General features: G+C 42.6%; 1 protein-coding gene across 1 annotated transcript in view; it reads left to right on the top strand.

The window, feature by feature from the left end:
- The first annotated feature begins 2,076 nt into the window (after window positions 1-2,076).
- The window catches only part of LOC139393257 (chemokine-like protein TAFA-5), a 172,769-nt gene continuing 154,435 nt past the window's right edge, over window positions 2,077-20,410 (top strand). Inside the window, exon 1 of the mRNA XM_071141734.1 lies at window positions 2,077-2,188. Coding sequence (XP_070997835.1) covers window positions 2,077-2,188 — 112 coding nt within the window. The remainder of the gene's footprint in view (window positions 2,189-20,410) is intronic.

Raw genomic sequence — 20,410 nt, 5'->3', positions numbered from 1 at the left:
ATTCACAACAAGGTTTATCTTTTCTACCACACCCCTGTTTATTCATCCCTTGTCATTTCTACCCTTATCAACAGACTGTACATTTGGTGCTTGGAAAAACCAATCAGAAAAAAGTGAGGGAGTTAAAAAAAACATATGTAGGCCACACCCCCTGCCCTGTCTCCTGGCTGGAATGAATGCAGCGAGCGCTGGGTGAGTGTGCCTCGTGCCAAGGCGCGGCCAGGCCCGCTGTACCTGATCCACTGCCAGCATTGTGCGGGCACCGTGCCAACCGCCCTCTCTCCCTTCCCCTCTCTCTCTCTCTCTCTCTCTCTGTCTCTCTCTGGCTCTCATTCCAACTATCTATTCATGCACTGCTTTCCATTTAAAACAGGCTTAGAATTTTAAATGCTTAAGTCCTGATGTGGGAAGAGAGAGGGTGAGGGTGGAATTGATGTAGTGGAAAATAGTATTCAGACTCAGTGCTTGTATGTTAGAATAACTAAGCATAACTCTGAGTTCTGGGTCTTTCAGATCACTGAAGTATGTAAGAGAGTAAGGCTCATAGAAATATAATAATTTTTCTAACAGGGATTCTGTATTTATGGTAAGGCAGTATGTGGGCCCAGTTCATAGCGTCTTTGAATGGTTTGTAGGCCAATGCTAACCAAGAGATAGGCCTATAAACCACTCAAAGATGATATGGCCCACACACTGCCTTATCATTGAAATACAATCCCTACTATAAAAAATATGTATATATATCATATTTCGAATATAGGGCATTAATTAATTAGATATAATGAATCAGGTCGTTAATACATGGTAATTAATGCATAGTGGCTCATACCCTAAAAACAAAAATGTACAGCACTTCTCTTCTGCTATTCGACCATCACTGGCGCTGTCCAGTAGACGCGTGGTGCTGATATGCAGTCGGGGCGCTGTCCAGTAGAAGTGGGGCTGAACTTCGAGTTCGGGCCGGCTTGGACACAGTTGCTATGGGATTTCTTCCCAATAAATGATATGTTTAGGCACTATCAATCAAGTAACGTCCTCTGACATTATTGAAATGTTTCTACACTATAGGACATAAACTATGCTCAGTACAGATGAAACAATGTTGTGTTTGATATGTATGTGTGTGATTTTGATTATTTCCAGGAAATGCATTAACAGATACAGCCTGTACTCTATCCTAAAAATCAACACACACACACGCCACCTGTGAGCATCCCAGTATGCTAGTTTAGGGAGGGCTGCTTGAAGAAACCACATTATTAGATGTTTATTGGGGATAGATTTCAGATGTAGTTTTATTTTTCGGGACATTATTTTATTCCAGCGATATAACGCACATTCTAGTCTCAAAATCATTTGGAGGGAATTTACGACGCATCCTGCGCTCACTCTCTACTTCTCTCACACTCGCTCTCGTTATTTCTCTCTCCATCTTCCGTTTTATTCTACCAGTATAGAATAACTGTGCGCATGATGGTGATCATCTACAAGTTTGGGTTTGAGGACAGTCGATAGTGACTTGTGATCTCTAAGGACTTTCTTTCTAGGGTAGATCCCATATGCTATTCTTTATCAGATTTAAAAGGACATTGTTGACGAAGTACATATTTCCAGTGTTTTTCTTTGCCTGGGAGCGTAAACGATTCACACATCCTCTACCACAGTTGAATTAGAGGAGCTTTACGACGTTGCGGTACACGTGATTGCATCTTTCAGTCCTTTATAGCAATCATATTGGAGATCATACTGCGATTTCAGGATGCCAAACCTATTCTCCTGATTCTCCTGAACTAGCCTATTACTTCTACAAATATCACTAAGAGGTGGGTTATTTTTGGAATACGAAACATTTAATTGCGTCACATGGGAGTTCCCAAGCGTTAAACTGCGAACCTCAAGAAGATGCTACCTTTTTTACGCACCGGGTGCATAGCTATATGAGAGCTTTTGCAATGAGAGGTTCGTTCTCAACATGTTTTTTTCCAAGGATTACACGTGGAGAGAGGCGCTTCGTGAGAGGAAGACCCGGCTGGTGAAATTACTTTTGATTTTTGTGAGAGGGTATCGCTCTGTTCAATGGCTCCGGTTTTAAGGTTGACTAAACGTACGGATGCCAACCCCTGGCCAAGGATGTCTTCAACTTTCTGGGTTGTGATACTGTTGACGAGTCTCTTAATCGTCTACTGCGGTAAGTCCTCTAGCTCTGGCTCGTTTTCCCTTTCCCGTTTTCATATTGGTTCATATTGAGAAAGTGCTGCTGCGGTAGACTATAGGGTGACCGTGGTGTCACTGTCTACTGCTTTGACATGAAAAATATGCGACAGCAATATCGGAAATCACTTCAAGGGTTATTGGTTTTGTCATTGCAGTCGAACTAATATCGTTTCAAAAGTAGGCTATTGGATAACAGTACCGATCTCATGCAAGAACGCGCCCACTCACGTATGCACAATTACACACACCCTTGCCCACACACACACATACGCGCACACACACACACGCACACACACACACACACACACACACACACACACACACACACACACACACACACACACACACACACAGGCAACAAATAATTTACTTATAAGGACACAGTTTATAATAAGAGTAGCACACTCACTGTTGGATGTGTGGAATTGTCAAGTTGGCGGCTTACTTCAGTACCATCACCCTGTGGAAAGGGCAATCATGCGTCAGCCACTGTTTGTGCTATTAGATCACTGCCGTATTTCACCTGGTTGCAGTTGGATTGCACTGGACTGTGATAGACTCATTAGGTGGAAGCTTCCTCATCATCACATTTAAATGAAGAGAATGCCATGAATGAAAAATCTACATTTCGTCTTTATTTTTTTCTTTATTATGATCTTCATTTAGCCCACCCAGGTTAGTCTCATTGAGATAAAATGTCATCTTAGAGAGAGACATTCATTCAGCCCTAACTCATCTGTGTATTCTGACCACGAAAGGATAGCATGCCATGCCAGTATTATTCACTTGAGAGAGATCTCCAGCTGGCTCTATGGGTTATGGGTGAATATGTATGGGAAAGGAAGCATTAGTGGTGCATTAAACGCGATAAGCTTATTACAAGCTAAGCTATTTTATTAGCACTTAAGCTAATGACTAACAATAATTCCGTTGTCTAGGGGCCACATTTACCACAACAACAGATCCCTCCTCTTCGCTAGAATTTCATTGAACATTCTTGTAATTTAGTAGAGCTTCTTATCCAGAGCGAGTTACAGTAGTGAGTGCAAACATTTTCCTACTGGGCCCCCGTGGGAATTGACCAACAACCCTGGCATTGCAAGAGCCATGCTCTACCAACTGAGCTACACGGGACTCATTTCCTCTCCTCTTCCAGAGTCTTAGGTTCATTATAGGCTGCAGCAAAAGCCGAGGAGGGAATTGAATCTCTTTTTTCATTTTCTTCTCTTTTGTCTTGAGAATGAATTGAGAATGTGTTTCGATCACATAGAGACTGTGACTGTTTAATCAGTGGCCAGTCTTTCTCTGGATGTTCCAGATCAGTGTGTGTCTGTGTGTGTAAACGTGTGTGTGTGTGTGTAGCAACTCTTCCTCGGTGGAAACCTAACATAGCAGGTGTAAAAGAAAAGCCTGAAACTAGATTCCCCACATATTCTGGTATTGACAAGATTTTAAAAAAATGTAGAGGGAGGTTCTCTTCTGCAATGTTGGCTGTTTGCTCTGGTCAGCCGTCTACAGAGCCATACTGATCCTCCCTACTGTTAAACAGCTGTTTGCCTCTAACTTGATTTTACACTTGTTTCCTGTGTCCCTTTCCTTGATGATTTCTTCTTTCTCACTTTCTCCTCTCTGTCTCGTCCCTTTTGTCCTGACCTACATTTTTTGTCCATTTCTTCCCTCCTGGCTTGTCTTTTCTACCATGGTCTGACTCCTTCCGCTGTCCCTTTCCTTGTCCTGGCTTGTCCCTCTTGTCTGTCCTTTCCCGTTTCCTGTCCAGTCCCGTCTCTCTCGTCCTAGGCTGCCTCTACCCTACTCTCCTGTCCACCTTCACCTGTTTCTTCTGCACTCTTCCCCCTATCCAAAATGGTTTCTGAAGCAGTGCCCTGACCTACTTGTGGTCTCTGACATGAATCTCAGAACCTGACTGGACTGGCTGACCAACAGATGGCATGCTTCTCTACTGTGAGTCACAGAACAGAAACATAGCCAGAGCTGATCGATAATTGTTATGCTGGGTATGAGATGAAAGTACAGCGTGTGTGTGATTACATCAGCTGGATGAGAGGGTTTGGACTAGGGCTGGGCGGTGTACTGTATTTTACCGGTAGTGATGCACGGACCGGTATGGGTTTTTACTTTACCTTCTATAACGATATTTCAGTGTTTGTTAAATGTGATACGCCACTCTGGCACGTGTTATGTCAGTTTTTTTAGTTGACTCCGTTTGCTACTCGTGTCGTCTCTCTCTCTCTCTCTTTCCTCCGGCATGTCGCTTCCCCATGCGCATCCCACACCAAGCCCTGCCCCGTCACTCAGGTTGTTGCTCAACCAAACAACCACGGAGTCACGAGCAATTGCCATGCCGTCACACTGTATGCATGGTCAGATGCAACAAGATGTTAACAACAAAGTTGATTTCCACTTTGGTTCTTAATATAAATCCACAAGCGTTCTATATTTACACAATTAGTTAGTGTGTCTTACTGTCTGCAAACAGCTAGTTTGTCTTTTCTTAGCAAGTTGTGGGTAAAATAAATTGTGTTAGCCACTAATGTAAGTAAGCTGGCTAGCTAGCTTGCTAAATGTACAAATAGTCAAAGCAATCGTAGCTAGCTCATACAGCCTGATACCAGTTCTGGTGTAGGCAAAGATCACCATGTTGTTTGTGCAAAAGCATAAATATGTTAGCTTGCGCTAGCTACATGAAATAAGAGAAAACATGTAATCTAACATCTAATTAGTGTCCTCTGGGAAACCCTGACCAACACTTTGGTTCCTACTCTTTCACAATAGTTCCTCCCTGGCTTCTTCATTCATTGTCATGTCAAATAACAATATATTCAAAGTGCTGCCCACTCCACTGAGTATGCAAACCATTAGGGACACCTGCTATTTACATGACATAGCCTGACCAGGTGAATCCAGGTGAAAGCTATGATCCCTTATTGATGTAACCTATTACATCTACTTCAATCAATGTAGATGAAGGTGAGGAGACAGGTTAAAGAAGGATCTTTAAGCCTGGAGACAATTGAGACATGGATTGTGTATGTGTGCCATTCAGAGGGTGAATGGGTAAGACAAAATATGTACGTGCCTTTGAACGTGTTATGGTAGTAGGTGCCTGGCGCACCAGCTTGGGTTTGTCAAGAACTGCAATGTTGCCGGGTTTTTCACGCACAACAGTTTCCTGTGTGTATCAAGAATGGTGCACCACCCAAAGGACATCTAGTCAGCTTGACACAACTGTGGTAAGCATTGGAGTCAACAAGTGCCAGCATCTCTGTGGAATGCTTTTGACACCTTGTAGAGTCCATGCCCTGGCAAATTGAGGCTGCTCCGAGGACAAAAGGGGGTGCTACTCAATATTAGGATGGTGTCCAAATTTTTGGGACACTTAGTGTATATTCCAGCTATAGATGATTCCAACAGTTCACCATTTAATTAGGCCTAGATATTGTGCCCATATCATGCACAGTGGCACAGTGTGCAAATGCTAACAAATGAGTGCAGGAAATGACGGAATTCATGAAATTGTTGTTGGAGTTGGATTGAACAAAATAAAACAATCAGAATGGAGAAAGCCCCATTGAAATCACATCTAATTTGTGTGGCCACCCTAGGGTCATGAACTACTCATGAAGCATATTTAGAACGTTTACTATTCAAAAACATAAAATACCGTCACACTGTAAAGAATGTTACATATATATATATATATAATTATATGATATTTTGGCCATATCGCCCAGTCCCCAGGCATTATAAAACTTCAGATAATGTTTGTCAGGAAATGGCAGCATGAAAATAAGGACAATCTAGCCATATATAGCTTGGCAAAATGTTTTAAGGCAGTACTTGTTTCTGAAAATCCTGTTACTGAAGGCATATCTATAATCCGTAACTCCTTGTATAATCCCGATTGTATAATGTGTGGCTATCTGTGTAGAAACCATCTGAGCCCCCCCCCCAAAAAATCCAAACTGGGACCTATAACACAGCAGAGTTATAGGTGCCAGTTTGGAGATATCCACACATTATACATTCCGGATGGACGGACAAGGAGTTACAGATTATAGACATGCTTTCAGTAACAGGGTTTTTGGAAACAATTACCCCCTAAAACAATTAGCCAATTATTTTCCAGGCTCTTCATTGTAGCCATCTAGGACATCCATGCGAGGTGTCCAACAGTATATAGGGCTAAAGAGAATCTAGTCTATGTTGTAATTGGCATATATTAAAGAGCAATGTCATCTTACTTCGTGTATTATTGACCATAAACACACACACACATACCAGTGCATGCTCCGCGTGACACCTATTTTCTCACGAGTATGACCATAAGCGGCAGAGAGGAAATAAATGGAAGGTCTATGATTATGACTGTGACTCATATGGTAACTGTCTCTCACAATTACCGTCTCACTGTGAGATCTGCACAGACGCAGCTGAGAGTGAGAGAGAGAGAGAGAGAGAGAGAGGGAGAGGGAGAGAGAGAGAGAGAGAGAGGGAGAGAGAGAGAGCGAGAAAGTTAGAGAGGGAGGAGAGAGTGAGGGAGTGTGTGCTTGTGTCTGTGTGTGTGTGTGTGAGAGAGAGAGAGAGAGAGAGAGAGAGAGAGAGGGAGTGTGTGCTTGTGTCTGTGTGTGTGTGTGTGTGAGAGAGAGAGAGAGAGAGAGAGAGAGAGAGAGAGAGAGAGAGAGAGAGAGAGAGAGAGAGAGAGAGAGAGAGAGAGAGAGAGAGAGAGAGAGAGAGAGAGAGAGAGAGAGAGAGAGAGAGAGAGAGAGAGAGAGAGAGAGAGAGTGTGCTTGTGTCTGTGTGTGTGTGAGAGAGAGAGAGACACACACAAGGCTGCACACTAGAGATGACACTTCAGCTTAATTCACCAACAGCATGTCAAAGACTGGGGTTAGTTCATTCCCATGGACGTCCTGACTCCGTTTAAAAGATGTCCTTAGTCACTGTTAATATTTATAGTTTTTAAGTGATTGCACACACATATATTTAGTTATAGAGACAGTTTTTATAAGTGCACTGTAGCTCCCTCCTCTGGATGTGACACGAGATGCGTTTGTTTGTTTGTTCCAGTGATATTATGTTTACTCATTCATTGGCTCTGCTTGTTGGCGTTGAATTGCTAACGATGAGGCCATAGAGATAAAAGTCTAAACGCCAATAACGTTAGCCCAGTGCTAGTTAGAACCATAGGAACGTGTGTGACTGGGGTCCTCTGTGGGGTTAATACGTGAATATCAGTCAGATGGTTGTGAACGTGCAAAGTAGAACAAACGCTGGGCCATTAACAAGCTGTACTGGGAGGTTAGGTCGGGATGTTGATGCTGCTGGATCATTATCACTGCATGTATCTGAATGGGAAAAGCGTGTTGGTGTGTGTGTGTGTGTGTGTGTGCTGTTTCAGTGTGTTGTGTGGGAGACTGTCTATAAGTAGGATCTCAGGAGCATATTGTTTCTCAGGGTGCTTACGCTGATTGCGAGAGAGATCAGAGAGGGAGAAGGTGGGTGAAGGGAAGCCTGTACAGTTTGTCCCTTCTCCCCTGCTGTACCTCCCACCCTCAGGGTCAAATCCAGCAGTAGCAGATGAATCATGTCTGGTCCTGATGTAACACCTGCTGCCAGAGATAGGCCCGGCAGCACCACCAGCCCCTGTAACACACCACTATGAGTCACTACCGCCCCACACATCTTCAGTAGTCATTACAGCCCACCACACATCCCCATTCACTTTAGACACCCACTGACTCACACCCACATTCTCAGCATACACGTCACTCAGCACACTGCACACCCGGCTCACTCCAACACCAGCACACACACCCCCACAAATATCCCACTGTCTTAGATGAAGCATCTTCTAATGCTCTCTGTTCTGTTTGTTTATCTACACGTCCTTAGTCTGCTCTACCCGAATCGATAATATTGTACTGGCCTTCCAACGGTGCATGGGGAACACAGCCTTCTGTAGCCTTGTAACGGTTGTTTTCGTCGTCTGACGACGAGTATGAAATATTGGACCAATATGGTATGTGTTCATGATGTTTCATGATGTTTTATTACTGAACACTGAAATACAAAAGAACAACGTGAAAAAAAATGAAACAGCTCCGTCAGGTGCAAACCACACTAAACAGAAAATAATCACCCACAAAACACAGGTGGGAAAAGGCTACCTAAGTATAATTCTCAATCAGAGACAACGAACGACACCTGCCTCTGATTGAGAACCATACAAGGCCAAACACGTAGAAAATATAACATAGAAAAAGGAACATAGACAACCCACCCCGACTCACGCCCTGACCAACCTAACACAAAGACATAAAAAATAAAAAAAAACTAAGGTCAGAACTTGACAAGCCTCCTGTAGCCTCAGCACTGTAGACTCAGCCCTCAGGGTGTTCATGGAGAAAACCCAGTAGGATATCATCTGATAACCCCCTGATACCTAGCCTGAGAAACTTGCCTGAGACATCAATGTGTTTGAAATCGCTGCAGTAAGATGAAAAGGAACTGCCCTCAAAATCCAAGCAGTACTAGTAGGTAAACAAGCCTGCATTTGAACATCTTATTATATTTCTGGCGTTGCACGAAGGGCATTTTTCTGAGTATAGAAATTGAGCCACTGTCCACGTGCACATCTATAACTATCAAGACGTGTTGAAGTTTTCACCAACAGAAAGGAGAACGAAAGAACATAATGCATCTCTGTGTGGGAAAATGGAGCTACTTGACCAAATGGTGTGACCATGGGTGTCATACAGGACTTGGAGAAAGTTCCCCAGCTCTGTGGTGTTAATGTATGTATCACAGATGGGCCAGAGAAATGTTGGCAGAAGATGAGGATTTTGTGACTCATAAAACATTGTTAAGTGATGAAATCCTAGTTAGTATATAATGCATGAGCAGCGTGGTAACCGATGACGTAGTTATCTGCTGCTGATACTGTTCACGTCCGTTAGCTGATGATCACTTTGATGATTTTGTCTTTGATATTGATTAGCCTCGTGATATTGGCGGGATGTGGCTCAAATACTGTGGCGTTTCCATTGCCTGCACTACCAGAGTACCACCGATGGAGTCCAAGTCTGATCAAATTCCTTAACGATTATCTTCAACAAACTATCCCTTTGATGATGCTCAAATAAGTTCACCAACATGATCAGATATGTCTTTGATATTGCTGGACGTAGCTCAAATATATCGGAATATTGATTGTTTCGAATGGCGTATAAATCCAGTCTTCTAGAGAAGTAATGATCCTGTTTCTTTGGTCCAGGATAAAAGTAAAAACAAAATTCATTCAGAGAGACAACACAACATTCTATGTTGTTCTCTGTGTAATGGGAAAAACCAATGATTATTGCCTTCTCAATCTGCTCTTCCAATACCTCATACCTGGTAACACCAAGGACAAATAAAGACACGCTATTCAATTACAAGCCCAGTGTCCATCTTCTACATATCACCATCTTGTTCATTGGCTCCATCTGCTCCAACAATTCACGTTGGGAAACACCCAGGAGAATAGCTTTAATGAAATAAACCAGCATGACAATCCATCTCTGTCACCACGGTTGTTTATGTTTACAGATTACCACGACAAACAAACACAAACAAACATAACAAATGGGAGGGGTTGAGGGTTGCTGAACGATGAAATAAAAGATTTAAAAAGATAACTAGGGTAAAATGTACCATGTCTGCAAAATGTATGTAGTCTGTATAAGCTGGAAGTACAGTGCCTTGCGAAAGTATTCGGCCCCCTTGAACTTTGCGACCTTTTGCCACATTTCAGGCTTCAAACATAAAGATATAAAACTGTATTTTTTGTGAAGAAACAACAACAAGTGGGACACAATCATGAAGTGGAACGACATTTATTGGATATTTCTAACTTTTTTAACAAATCAAAAACTGAAAAATTGGGCGTGCAAAATTATTCAGCCCCTTTACTTTTAGTGCAGCAAACTCTCTCCAGAAGTTCAGTGAGGATCTCTGAATGATCCAATGTTGACCTAAATGACTAATGATGATAAATACAATCCACCTGTGTGTAATCAAGTCTCCGTATAAATGCACCTGCACTGTGATAGTCTCAGAGGTCCGTTAAAAGCGCAGAGAGCATCATGAAGAACAAGGAACACACCAGGCAGGTCCGAGATACTGTTGTGAAGAAGTTTAAAGCCGGATTTGGATACAAAAAGATTTCCCAAGCTTTAAACATCCCAAGGAGCACTGTGCAAGCGATAATATTGAAATGGAAGGAGTATCAGACCACTGCAAATCTACCAAGACCTGGCCGTCCCTCTTAACTTTCAGCTCATACAAGGAGAAGACTGATCAGAGATGCAGCCAAGAGGCCCATGATCACTCTGGATGAACTGCAGAGATCTACAGCTGAGGTGGGAGACTCTGTCCATAGGACACCAATCAGTCGTATATTGCACAAATCTGGCCTTTATGGAAGAGTGGCAAGAAGAAAGCCATTTCTTAAAGATATCCATAAAAGTGTCGTTTAAAGTTTGCCACAAGCCACCTGGGAGACACACCAAACATGTGGAAGAAGGTGCTCTGGTCAGATGAAACCAAAATTGAACTTTTTGGCAACAATGCAAAACATTATGTTTGGCGTAAAAGCAACACAGCTGAACACACCATCCCCACTGTCAAACATGGTGGTGGCAGCATCATGGTTTTGGCCTGCTTTTCTTCAGCAGGGACAGGGAAGATGGTTAAAATTGATGGGAAGATGGATGGAGCCAAATACAGGACCATTCTGGAAGAAAACCTGATGGAGTCTGCAAAAGACCTGAGACTGGGACGGAGATTTGTCTTCCAACAAGACAATGATTCAAAACATAAAGCAAAATCTACAATGGAATGGTTCAAAAGTAAACATATCCAGGTGTTAGAATGGCCAAGTCAAAGTCCAGACCTGAATCCAATCGAGAATCTGTGGAAAGAACTGAAAACTGCTGTTCACAAGTGCTCTCCATCCAACCTCACTGAGCTCGAGCTGTTTTGCAAGGAGGAATGGGAAAAAATGTCAGTCTCTCGATGTGCAAAACTGATAGAGACATACCCCAAGCGACTTACAGCTGTAATTGCAGCAAAAGGTGGCGCTACAAAGTATTAACTTAAGGGGGCTGAATAATTTTGCACGCCCAATTTTTCAGTTTTTGATTTGTTAAAAAAGTTTGAAATATCCAATAAATGTCGTTCCACATCATGATTGTGTCCCACTTGTTGTTGATTCTTCACAAAAAAAAATACAGTTTTATATCTTTATGTTTGAAGCCTGAAATGTGGCAAAAGGTCGCAAAGTTCAAGGGGGCCGAATACTTTCGCAAGGCACTGTAGAAGCCTAAGTGTTGTCGTCCATTAGTTTACTCCAAATACATGAGGGTGGTAGGGTTAGGCGAAAATAATAAAGAATGAGAAGATATTTAAGAAAATAAGAAATATATATATATTTATGGGGGATTGGAAATTATGCTGATAATTACATTGTGTTTTTGGAGAAAATCTAATCTGTTACACTATAAACTACCAGCTTGTCTGTTAAACAAGTTAAAGAGATGGATATTGTGGATATTTGTAGCTCTGTTTTCAAAACCTCGATCAGCAGTGAAACTGCAGCTTCTGAAAACTGTACATCCCCCTACTGCCTGCGTAGGGTCACCACAAGAGAGGCTTGTTGACTAGATGACACGTTAACAGATCCTTGGGGCCTATAAAGGGGTGAGAGTTGTGAAAGCGGTTCACATTAACTTGGTTTCACAGGGTAGAGTGCCGGTATCTGGTGCTGTGTTCTAGCCTAACTAAACATATCAGCTTGGGTTATGAATGACCACAATGGTTCAATGTCACTATTTTTGACATATTAAATTGAGACAGTGTTGTCTCTCGAAAGCCTCGGTCTCTCAATGTGAAAGCTGATGTAACTGACACCTATGTCGAAAAACAACAGGCTGTAATATCAAACACATGTCAGCTAGTTTGTTTACTTTCTCATAAATGTTATTGATAACGATTCAAAGCACATTTCATTAGTCACGTGCTTCGTATGTAACCATTTCACTGTCGGCCTACACATGTTTTTTTATTAAGCGTGATATGAGTGAGCAAACTAGCCTACATGTGTTTGTGTTTAGCTCTGGCATCAGTGAGTCTGTCATCAATTATAGAGATGATTTCTGGTTAAATGCTGCATGTCGCTCACATCGTGAGTTGATATGAATGTAATATATTTTTGACAGGCATTAAAACAGCATGCACAATGCATGGGTATTGACATCTCACACGGATGAGTTTAGGGCCTTTCCTGTACCTTACAAAGTTGATCATTGATAGGCATATGAGAGTGATCATTTGGTTACACAATGACGTACAACAACAGAAACACACAGGATCAAATACACCCGGGGTCCTGTCTGGACACTTGGAGAGAGAACAAGAGAAAGTCAGTTTGATTCGCTGAGGGAGAGTAAATACATTCACAGAGGACGGTTAGAGCTACTTCTCTTTATTATTGAAAAAAAGCAATCGCTTGAAGAAAAAAAAAAAAATGCCACAATGGCATTTTGAGTTCCTGGAGGGCCTTAGCCCCGTCACAGACAGACAGCTCACAGACAAACGACAGCAAACGTCTGGAGGAGGGAGGGAGAGAGAGGGAGGGAGGGAGGGAGGGAGAGAGAGAGAGAGAGAGAGAGAGAGAGAGAGAGAGAGAGAGAGAGAGAGAGAGAGAGAGAGAGAGAGAGAGAGAGAGAGAGAGAGAGAGAGAGAGAGAGAGAGAGAGAGAGAGAGAGAGAGAGAGAGAGAGAGAGAGAGAGAGAGCGCTTTCAGCAAAGAAAGAAAGAAAAAACCCATTAGACAATGAGACAAAAGCAGATGGATGAAAATGCTCAGTCCGCCGACCCACAGTTCCCCAGTCCGTCTTGGGAATAAAGTGTGAGGTAATACAATGAAGAAGTCAGATGGAGACGGAGACTAGCAGGAGTGGAGACTTCAAGAAGTAGAAACAAATATTACATTAGACGAGACAGGACCATTCATCTCTGTGCCTGAGAGGTAGTTAATCGGCAGAATAAGGAATCGTGCCTGGTTGATGCATGTTGCTGGGGCACCTAATGGTGTTGAGGTCAACTCTATTCAATCAATTGTTGCTGTCCTGCCATGGAGCCCCACACACGCTTAACACGATAACAGACCTATACTAGGAAGTTTTAATAAGTGCATTTTCGTTAAGTTATGACTGTCAGAGCTAATGTTAGGATCGTTGATCTGAAGATATTATCACAGGCTGTGGCCCTGCGACATGTTTTAGCAGTTGAAACACACGAGCTACAAATCCAGTGCAGTGTATGGTAAATGGCATCTACATACCATCTTCTATCTTACATCTACATGAATCTATATGGTAGATGGACAGCAGCACTTTACCCACAGTCGGATATGAGCAAGTGTTGAAATGTATGGCTCATTCTCAGGCCGGTGTAAAAATGGGACAGTCTGTCTTCTCTTGGCACTATGTCGTACATTGCATTACCTGGATACTCGTCTCAACGGATTGTATTACAGGAGCGATTACTGATGGACCCACAGGTCATAGGCCATTTCTGGACTGGAATCATTGGACTATGTGGTATTTCTTTATACTTAGCAATTCATGTGATTGATATGCAAATCTCAGCATGCAGTCATGCGTGGTAGGTCTTACACACAATGTCCTTTCAGAATGCAGAGTTGAGTATCGTAAGAAATTGGCATTCCACACACATTCTGGACAACTGTATGTAGTGTTATGTGTTATTATTACGAGGAATAAAGGAAAGGAAAAGGAAAAGAAAGACAGAGCGAGGAAGAAAGACAGAGCGAGGAAGAAAGACAGAGCGAGGAAGAAAGACAGAGCGAGGAAGAAAGACAGAGCGAGGAAGAAAGGGAGAGAGAGAAGAGAGAGATAAGAGAAATGATAGAGGAGAGAGAGAAGAGAGAGACAAGAGAAATGATAGAGGAGAGAGAGAAGAGAGAGACAAGAGAAATGATAGAGGAGAGAGAGAAACTGACAGAGAAACAGAGAGAGGGAAGGGATAAGACACCCCTATAAGACATTTTCTGTAAGAGAGAACCAGGAAATGAAGCCTGAAGGTATCCATTCAGCTGTAGCAGGGTAATTCCAGCTGATACTTTTCTACATGTCAAACATGGCTTGGTTAAGCCTGGCAGCTTCTGGATGGGGGGAATATCTCTCTCGCTTTCTGTGCCTCTCTCTCTCACGACCTCTCTCTCTGTCTCCCCCCCTCTCTCCCTCCTCTCTCATAACTCTCTCCCTCTGTCCCCCCTCCCTCTCTCTCTCTCTCTAACCCTTAAGCATGTGATAAAGTGTTTAATTGTAACAGTGACACTGGCATGGCATGTGAGTTATCTACAGTAAGTGGAGCACCTCGGGGTTAGCATATGGAATGCCCATTACAGTGGAACAACAAAGATCCTGTGGTTGTCCCAAATGGAACCCTATTCTCTATACAGCACACTGCGTTTGACCAGAGCATTATGGGCCCTGGTCAGAAGAAAATATGAAATAGGGTGCCATTTCCTTGATGTTAATGAGAAGCCTATGCTATAGAGTGTCAGCGTTGCCTGTGTGTGTATGTTTCTGTGTGTGTGTGTGTGTGTGTGTGTGTGTGTGTGTGTGTGTGTGCGCTGAAGAAGGATAGTTGGAAAAGCAGTTACTCCTACCATACAGAAAATTACATAATATTGATCATATTTAGCATAGAAAAACATGTCATCTCTTTAATCAACCAAAATAGGATTGTGGGGTATTATGTATAATGGTGAAATTCATTAATATGATAGTCTGCCAGATTTATCAGCCCCTCAAGTGAATCTCAGTAATGGGTGTTAGCTAACACCATTCCACTATCCAGTGACAACCAATCCCACAGATTCACACAAATGTAATTACCTCATTTGTCAACGTCGAGAGGAAGACAGCAACTAGAGACAGACAGCAATTGGTCCTTGCACTTGTCCTTCCAGTGTGGAGAAACTCTTTATTTCATAATTACTTTCTTATCCCTCCGCGTCTCCAATTTATTTAATCACACGCATAATCATTCCATAACATTCTTTCATCATTTCATATTTTTTTCCTTTTAGCCCGTGGAGGACATTCCGAGGGACGTCACTGCATCTAGATCAAAGACAACAGAACAACCCCAGTTTCTAGAACTCCCTAAGAAACATATGTATTATTCATACGAATGACATCATTTAAAAGCATGACATGAAAACAATTCATTTTGGGGTTGCTTCCCAAATGGCACACTATTCCCTAAGTATTGCACTACTTTTGACCACAGCCCTATGGGCCCCAGATCAAAGGTAGTGCACTATGTAGGGAATAGTGTGCCATTTGGGAGCAAGTATTTGTGACCTTGTAATCATTCATATTAATGCTTACGGTTATGACATCTGTTGTGGTCTGTCGTGTTGTTTCGGGAAGAGATCACAATTCGCCTGTTATTCCCTGCTAACCCTCCCTAACACAAAGGACAAATGCCGGCACGGTAGTTAGCAAGTCCTTTCGCACTGTTACGGAATGTATTAAGAATGTGTGTGTGTGTGTGTGTGTGTGTGTGTGTGTGTGTGTGTGTGTGTGTGTGTGTGTGAACGAGAGCGAGATTGCAAAAGGGTGTCAGGGGGCAATTAGGGAGAGAGAGCGAGAGAGAGGGAGAGAGAGGGAGGGAGAGGGGGGGAAGCAACTAATAATGAGTCCTAGCTGCCCTCTGTACTGTATTGGAGAGATAAAGAAAACAGGAAAATATACAGTACAAGTCAAAAGTTTGGACACACCTACTCATTTCAGGGTTTTCTTTATTTTTACTATTTTCTACATTGTAGAATAATAGTGAAGACATAAACACTATGAAATAACACATGTAGTAACCAAAAAAGTGTTAAATAAATGAAAATATATTTAATATTTTAGATTCTCCAAAGTAGACACCCTTTTCCATGATGACAGCTTTGCACACTCTTGGCATTCTCTCAACCAGCTTCACCTGGAATTATTTTACAATAGTCTTGAAGGAGTTCCCACATATGCTGAGCACTTGTTGCCTGCTTTTCCTTCACTCTGCGGTCCAACTCATCCCAAACCATCTCAAATGGGTTGAGGCCGGGTGATTGTGGAGGCCAGGTCATCTGATGCAGCACCCCATTACTCTCATTCTTGGTCAAATAGCCCTTACACAGCCTTGAGGTGTGTTGGGTCATTGTCCTCTTGAAAAATAAATGATAGTCCAACTAAGCGCAAACCAGATCGGATGGCGTATCGCTGCAGATTCCTGTGGTAGCCATGCTTGTTAATTAAGTGTGCCTTGAATTATAAATAAATCACTGACGGTGTCACCAGCAAAGGACCAAAAATAACCAAAAATCTCAAATTTTGACTCATCAGACCAAAGGACAGATTTCCACCAGTCTAATGTTCATTGCTCGTGTTTCTTGGCCCAAGCAAGTGGACCATGAAGGCCTGATTCACGCAGTCTTCTCTGAACAGTTGTTGAGAATTGTCTGTTACTTGAACTCTGTGAAGCATTTATTTGGGCTGCAATTTCTGAGGCTGGTAACTCTAATGAACTTATCCTCTGCACTCTGGGTCTTCCTTTCCTGTGGCGGTCTTCACGAGGGCCAGTTTCATCGCTTGATGGTTTTTGCAACTGCACTTGAAGAAACTTTCAAAGTTCTTGAAATTTTTCGGCTTGACTGACCTTCATGTCTTAAAAGTAATGACGGACTGTCGTTTCTCTTTCCTAATTTGAGCTGTTCTTGCCATAATATGGACTTGGTATTTTACAAATAGGGCTATTTTCTGTATACCCCCCCTACCTTGTCATAACACATCTGATTGGCTCAAGTGCATTAAGATGGAAAGAAATTCCACAAATTAACAAGGCACACCTGTTAATTGAAATGTATTCCAGGTGACTACCTCATGAAGCTGGCTGAGGGAATGCCAAGAGTGTGCAAAGCTGTCATCAAGGCAAAGGGTGGCTACTTTAAAGAATCTCAAATATAACATATATTATGATTTGTTTGAAATCTTTTTGGTTACTACATGATTCCCATATGTGTTATTTCATAGTTGGTTTGTCGTCACTATTATTCTACAATGTAGAAAATAGTAAAAATAAAGAAAAACCCTTGAATAAGCAGGTGTCACGTTCTGGCCTTAGTTCTTTTATTATGTCTTTGTTTTAGTATGGTCAGGGCGTGAGTTTGGGTGGGTTGTCTATGTTCCTATTTCTATGTTTTGGGATTTCTGTGTTTGGCCTGGTATGGTTCTCAATCAGAGGCAGCTGTTTATCGTTGCCCCTGATTGAGAACCATATTTAGGTAGCCTGGTTTCACTTTTGAGTTGTGGGTGATTATTTTCCTGTTTAGTGTTTTTTTGTCATTCACCTTTACGGGACTGTTCGTTGGTCGTTTATTGTTTTGTTCAAGTGTTCTATTACTTAATTAAAAGACATGAACACTTCCCACGCTGCGCTTTGGTCCTCACCTTCTTCCACCGACGACCGTGACAGCAGGTGTGTCCAAACTTTTGACTGGTACTGTGTATAATCTCTGGATTTCACAACTCGCTGTATCATGTCTTTGGTTGCTGTCTATGCGTTCCAAATGGGACCCATTTCAGTGTATGCCATATAGTGCACTATTTTTGACCTGAGCCCTATGGTTCAAAAGTAGTGTACTATACTCTACAGGGTACACGGTGCCATTTGGGACATAGTCTTTGTCATTTCCATAATGAGGTCACATAGGATCTCTCCACTGTGCTCCATGGAATAGACAGAGATAATTGAGTCCACTGCAAATGTCACAAATGAAAAAAAGGTTTAACGTTGCATTGCGACCTTGACGCTCTGATATTGGATATTGAGTGGATTCCGTCGTCTCCATTTCAAAAGCCACACCTTGACCTCTGATATGGGACGTAGGGAGAGAAAATAGACAGGGCCACACATGGTGAAGCCAAGAGTGAAGTGTGGGATGTTCTGGCTAGAAATAATGAATGGGATGTGGTGTTTCTTTCTGTTGGGATATACACATGGATGAATACTATGGATAGAGTGAGTCACCAGACAGAGAGAAGAGACTCATAGATGCACACAAGCATTCACAGACTGACGGACAGAAATATGCACCTACACTGTCATCATCATCCATCATCATCATCATCATCATTGCTATCTGGGGCACTAAGGTGTTAAGATGTGATCCTGAGGGAGGGAGCCGCCATCCCTATTGTCTCAGCTTGGAGGTTCGGTTGGTCCAGCCACTACTGGTCCAGCCAACCAGCATCTATTTAAAGGAGATCTCTCTTAGATTTATTGGCCAGGTTTAACTGTATGGTAAAATAGCACATTAAAGCAGATGATATCACAGTGGATGGAATGATTATGCACGCTTGCAGAAAGTGGAGGAGGCCCGCCGCAATTAAATGCAAGGTCCTGGCGAGAATACAAACGCTCATGCACCCGTGTGCATGCACGTGCACACACACACACACAAACGGACACACACACACACACACACACACACACAGGCCACTTAACCAAACCGGGACTTTTTTTTTTTTTTTAAAGGGACAAAACGCTGAGCTGCTGGGTTTTTGGAATTTCCTCTTCATGAGTATTTGTCGTAAAACAAAAATGTTTTTGCTTTGTGCTGGGTTTTCAAAGGGTCCTATTTCAGTCCTAAGTGGCTCATTTTGGGAGCGTGCGCCATGCGCCGTACTGCCAAGGGACAGCACACTTCATTTTACTCTGATTGGTTGACTAATCTCCTTGTTTAGCAGACTGTGCTACAGAATGGCTGAATGAAAAAGAGTACTGACGCTCGTTACTTCGCTAATTGCTCACCCAAATGGCTAAACCTAGCCCGGGACACTGTATTGCAGAGTACAATTGCAGTGTTTTCTGGCTAACTGGAGAGTCATAAAGACTTTATAGGGAGATGTAACAAGACTGTGACCTCTGTTTGTAAGGACATTCTCCAATACTGTACATCTAGGTGCTTGTGGCATGTTATTGCAGAGTAAAACTGCAGTGTTTACCGGCTAAATGGGGAGTCAAAAGGAGGGAGTGACTATATAGAGAGAGAAGGGCTATGATCACCGTTTGTAAGGACACTCCAACAACATGGCCATGCTAGTGCCAACCCTTTCTACTGTTTGACTGTTTCTACTATTGAACACATGCCTTGGGGTCCCTTTAAACCGACAACACAACACACACATGCTCATCAATGCACCACTCCCCACCTCTCTTCAAGATGGCCTGGACAGAGAGGGCTGCCTCGCTTCTAGTTCTTAGGAAATTTTGCAGTATTTTGTTGTTTATGTATTATTTCTTAAATTGTTAGCCCAGAAAATTGTATGTGTAATTACATACAGCCGGGAAGAACTATTGGATATCAGACCGGCGGTAACTCACCAGCAATACCTTCATTACGACCAGGAATATGACTATCCCGAAGTAGAGACTTTGTTCTCACCACCCAGGGCAATTGAACTGATTCCAGAGGCCGACCCAAAACAACGCAGATGGAAAAGGGGTACTTGGAGTGGTCTTCTAGTCTGACTTAGGAGGCCCGCACACCACCCACCGCTTCCGAGTATATTACTCGCTAATGTTCAGTCCCTGGATAACAAAGTTGACGAGATCAGGGCAAGTTTCTTTCCAGAGAGACATCAGGGATTGTAACATTTTCTGGTTCACGGAAACATGGCTCTCTCGGGATATACTGTCGGAGTCTGTCCAGCCATCTGGATTCTCAGTTCATCGCGCCGTCAAGAATAAACATCTCTCTGGGAAGAAGAGGGGGGAGAAGTATGTTTCATGATTAACGACTCATGGTGGAATTTTGTTCACCCGACCTAGAATACCTCATAATCAAATGCCGACCTATTATCTCCCAAGATAATTGACTTTGATTACGGCCATGTACATCACGGCCATGTACATCCCCCCCCTCAATCCGGTACCACGAAGGCCCTCAAGAAACTTCACTGGACTTTATGAAAACTGGAAACCATATATCTTGAGGCTGCGTTTATTGTAGCTGGGGATTTTAACAAAGCAAATTTGAGGAAAATGCTGCCTAAATT

The sequence above is a fragment of the Oncorhynchus clarkii genome, chromosome 33, assembly GCF_045791955.1.
Source record: "Oncorhynchus clarkii lewisi isolate Uvic-CL-2024 chromosome 33, UVic_Ocla_1.0, whole genome shotgun sequence".
Classification (NCBI taxonomy): domain Eukaryota; kingdom Metazoa; phylum Chordata; class Actinopteri; order Salmoniformes; family Salmonidae; genus Oncorhynchus; species Oncorhynchus clarkii.
The sequence above is the reverse complement of the archived record's forward strand: the minus strand, read 5'-3'. Positions and strand labels throughout refer to the sequence as shown.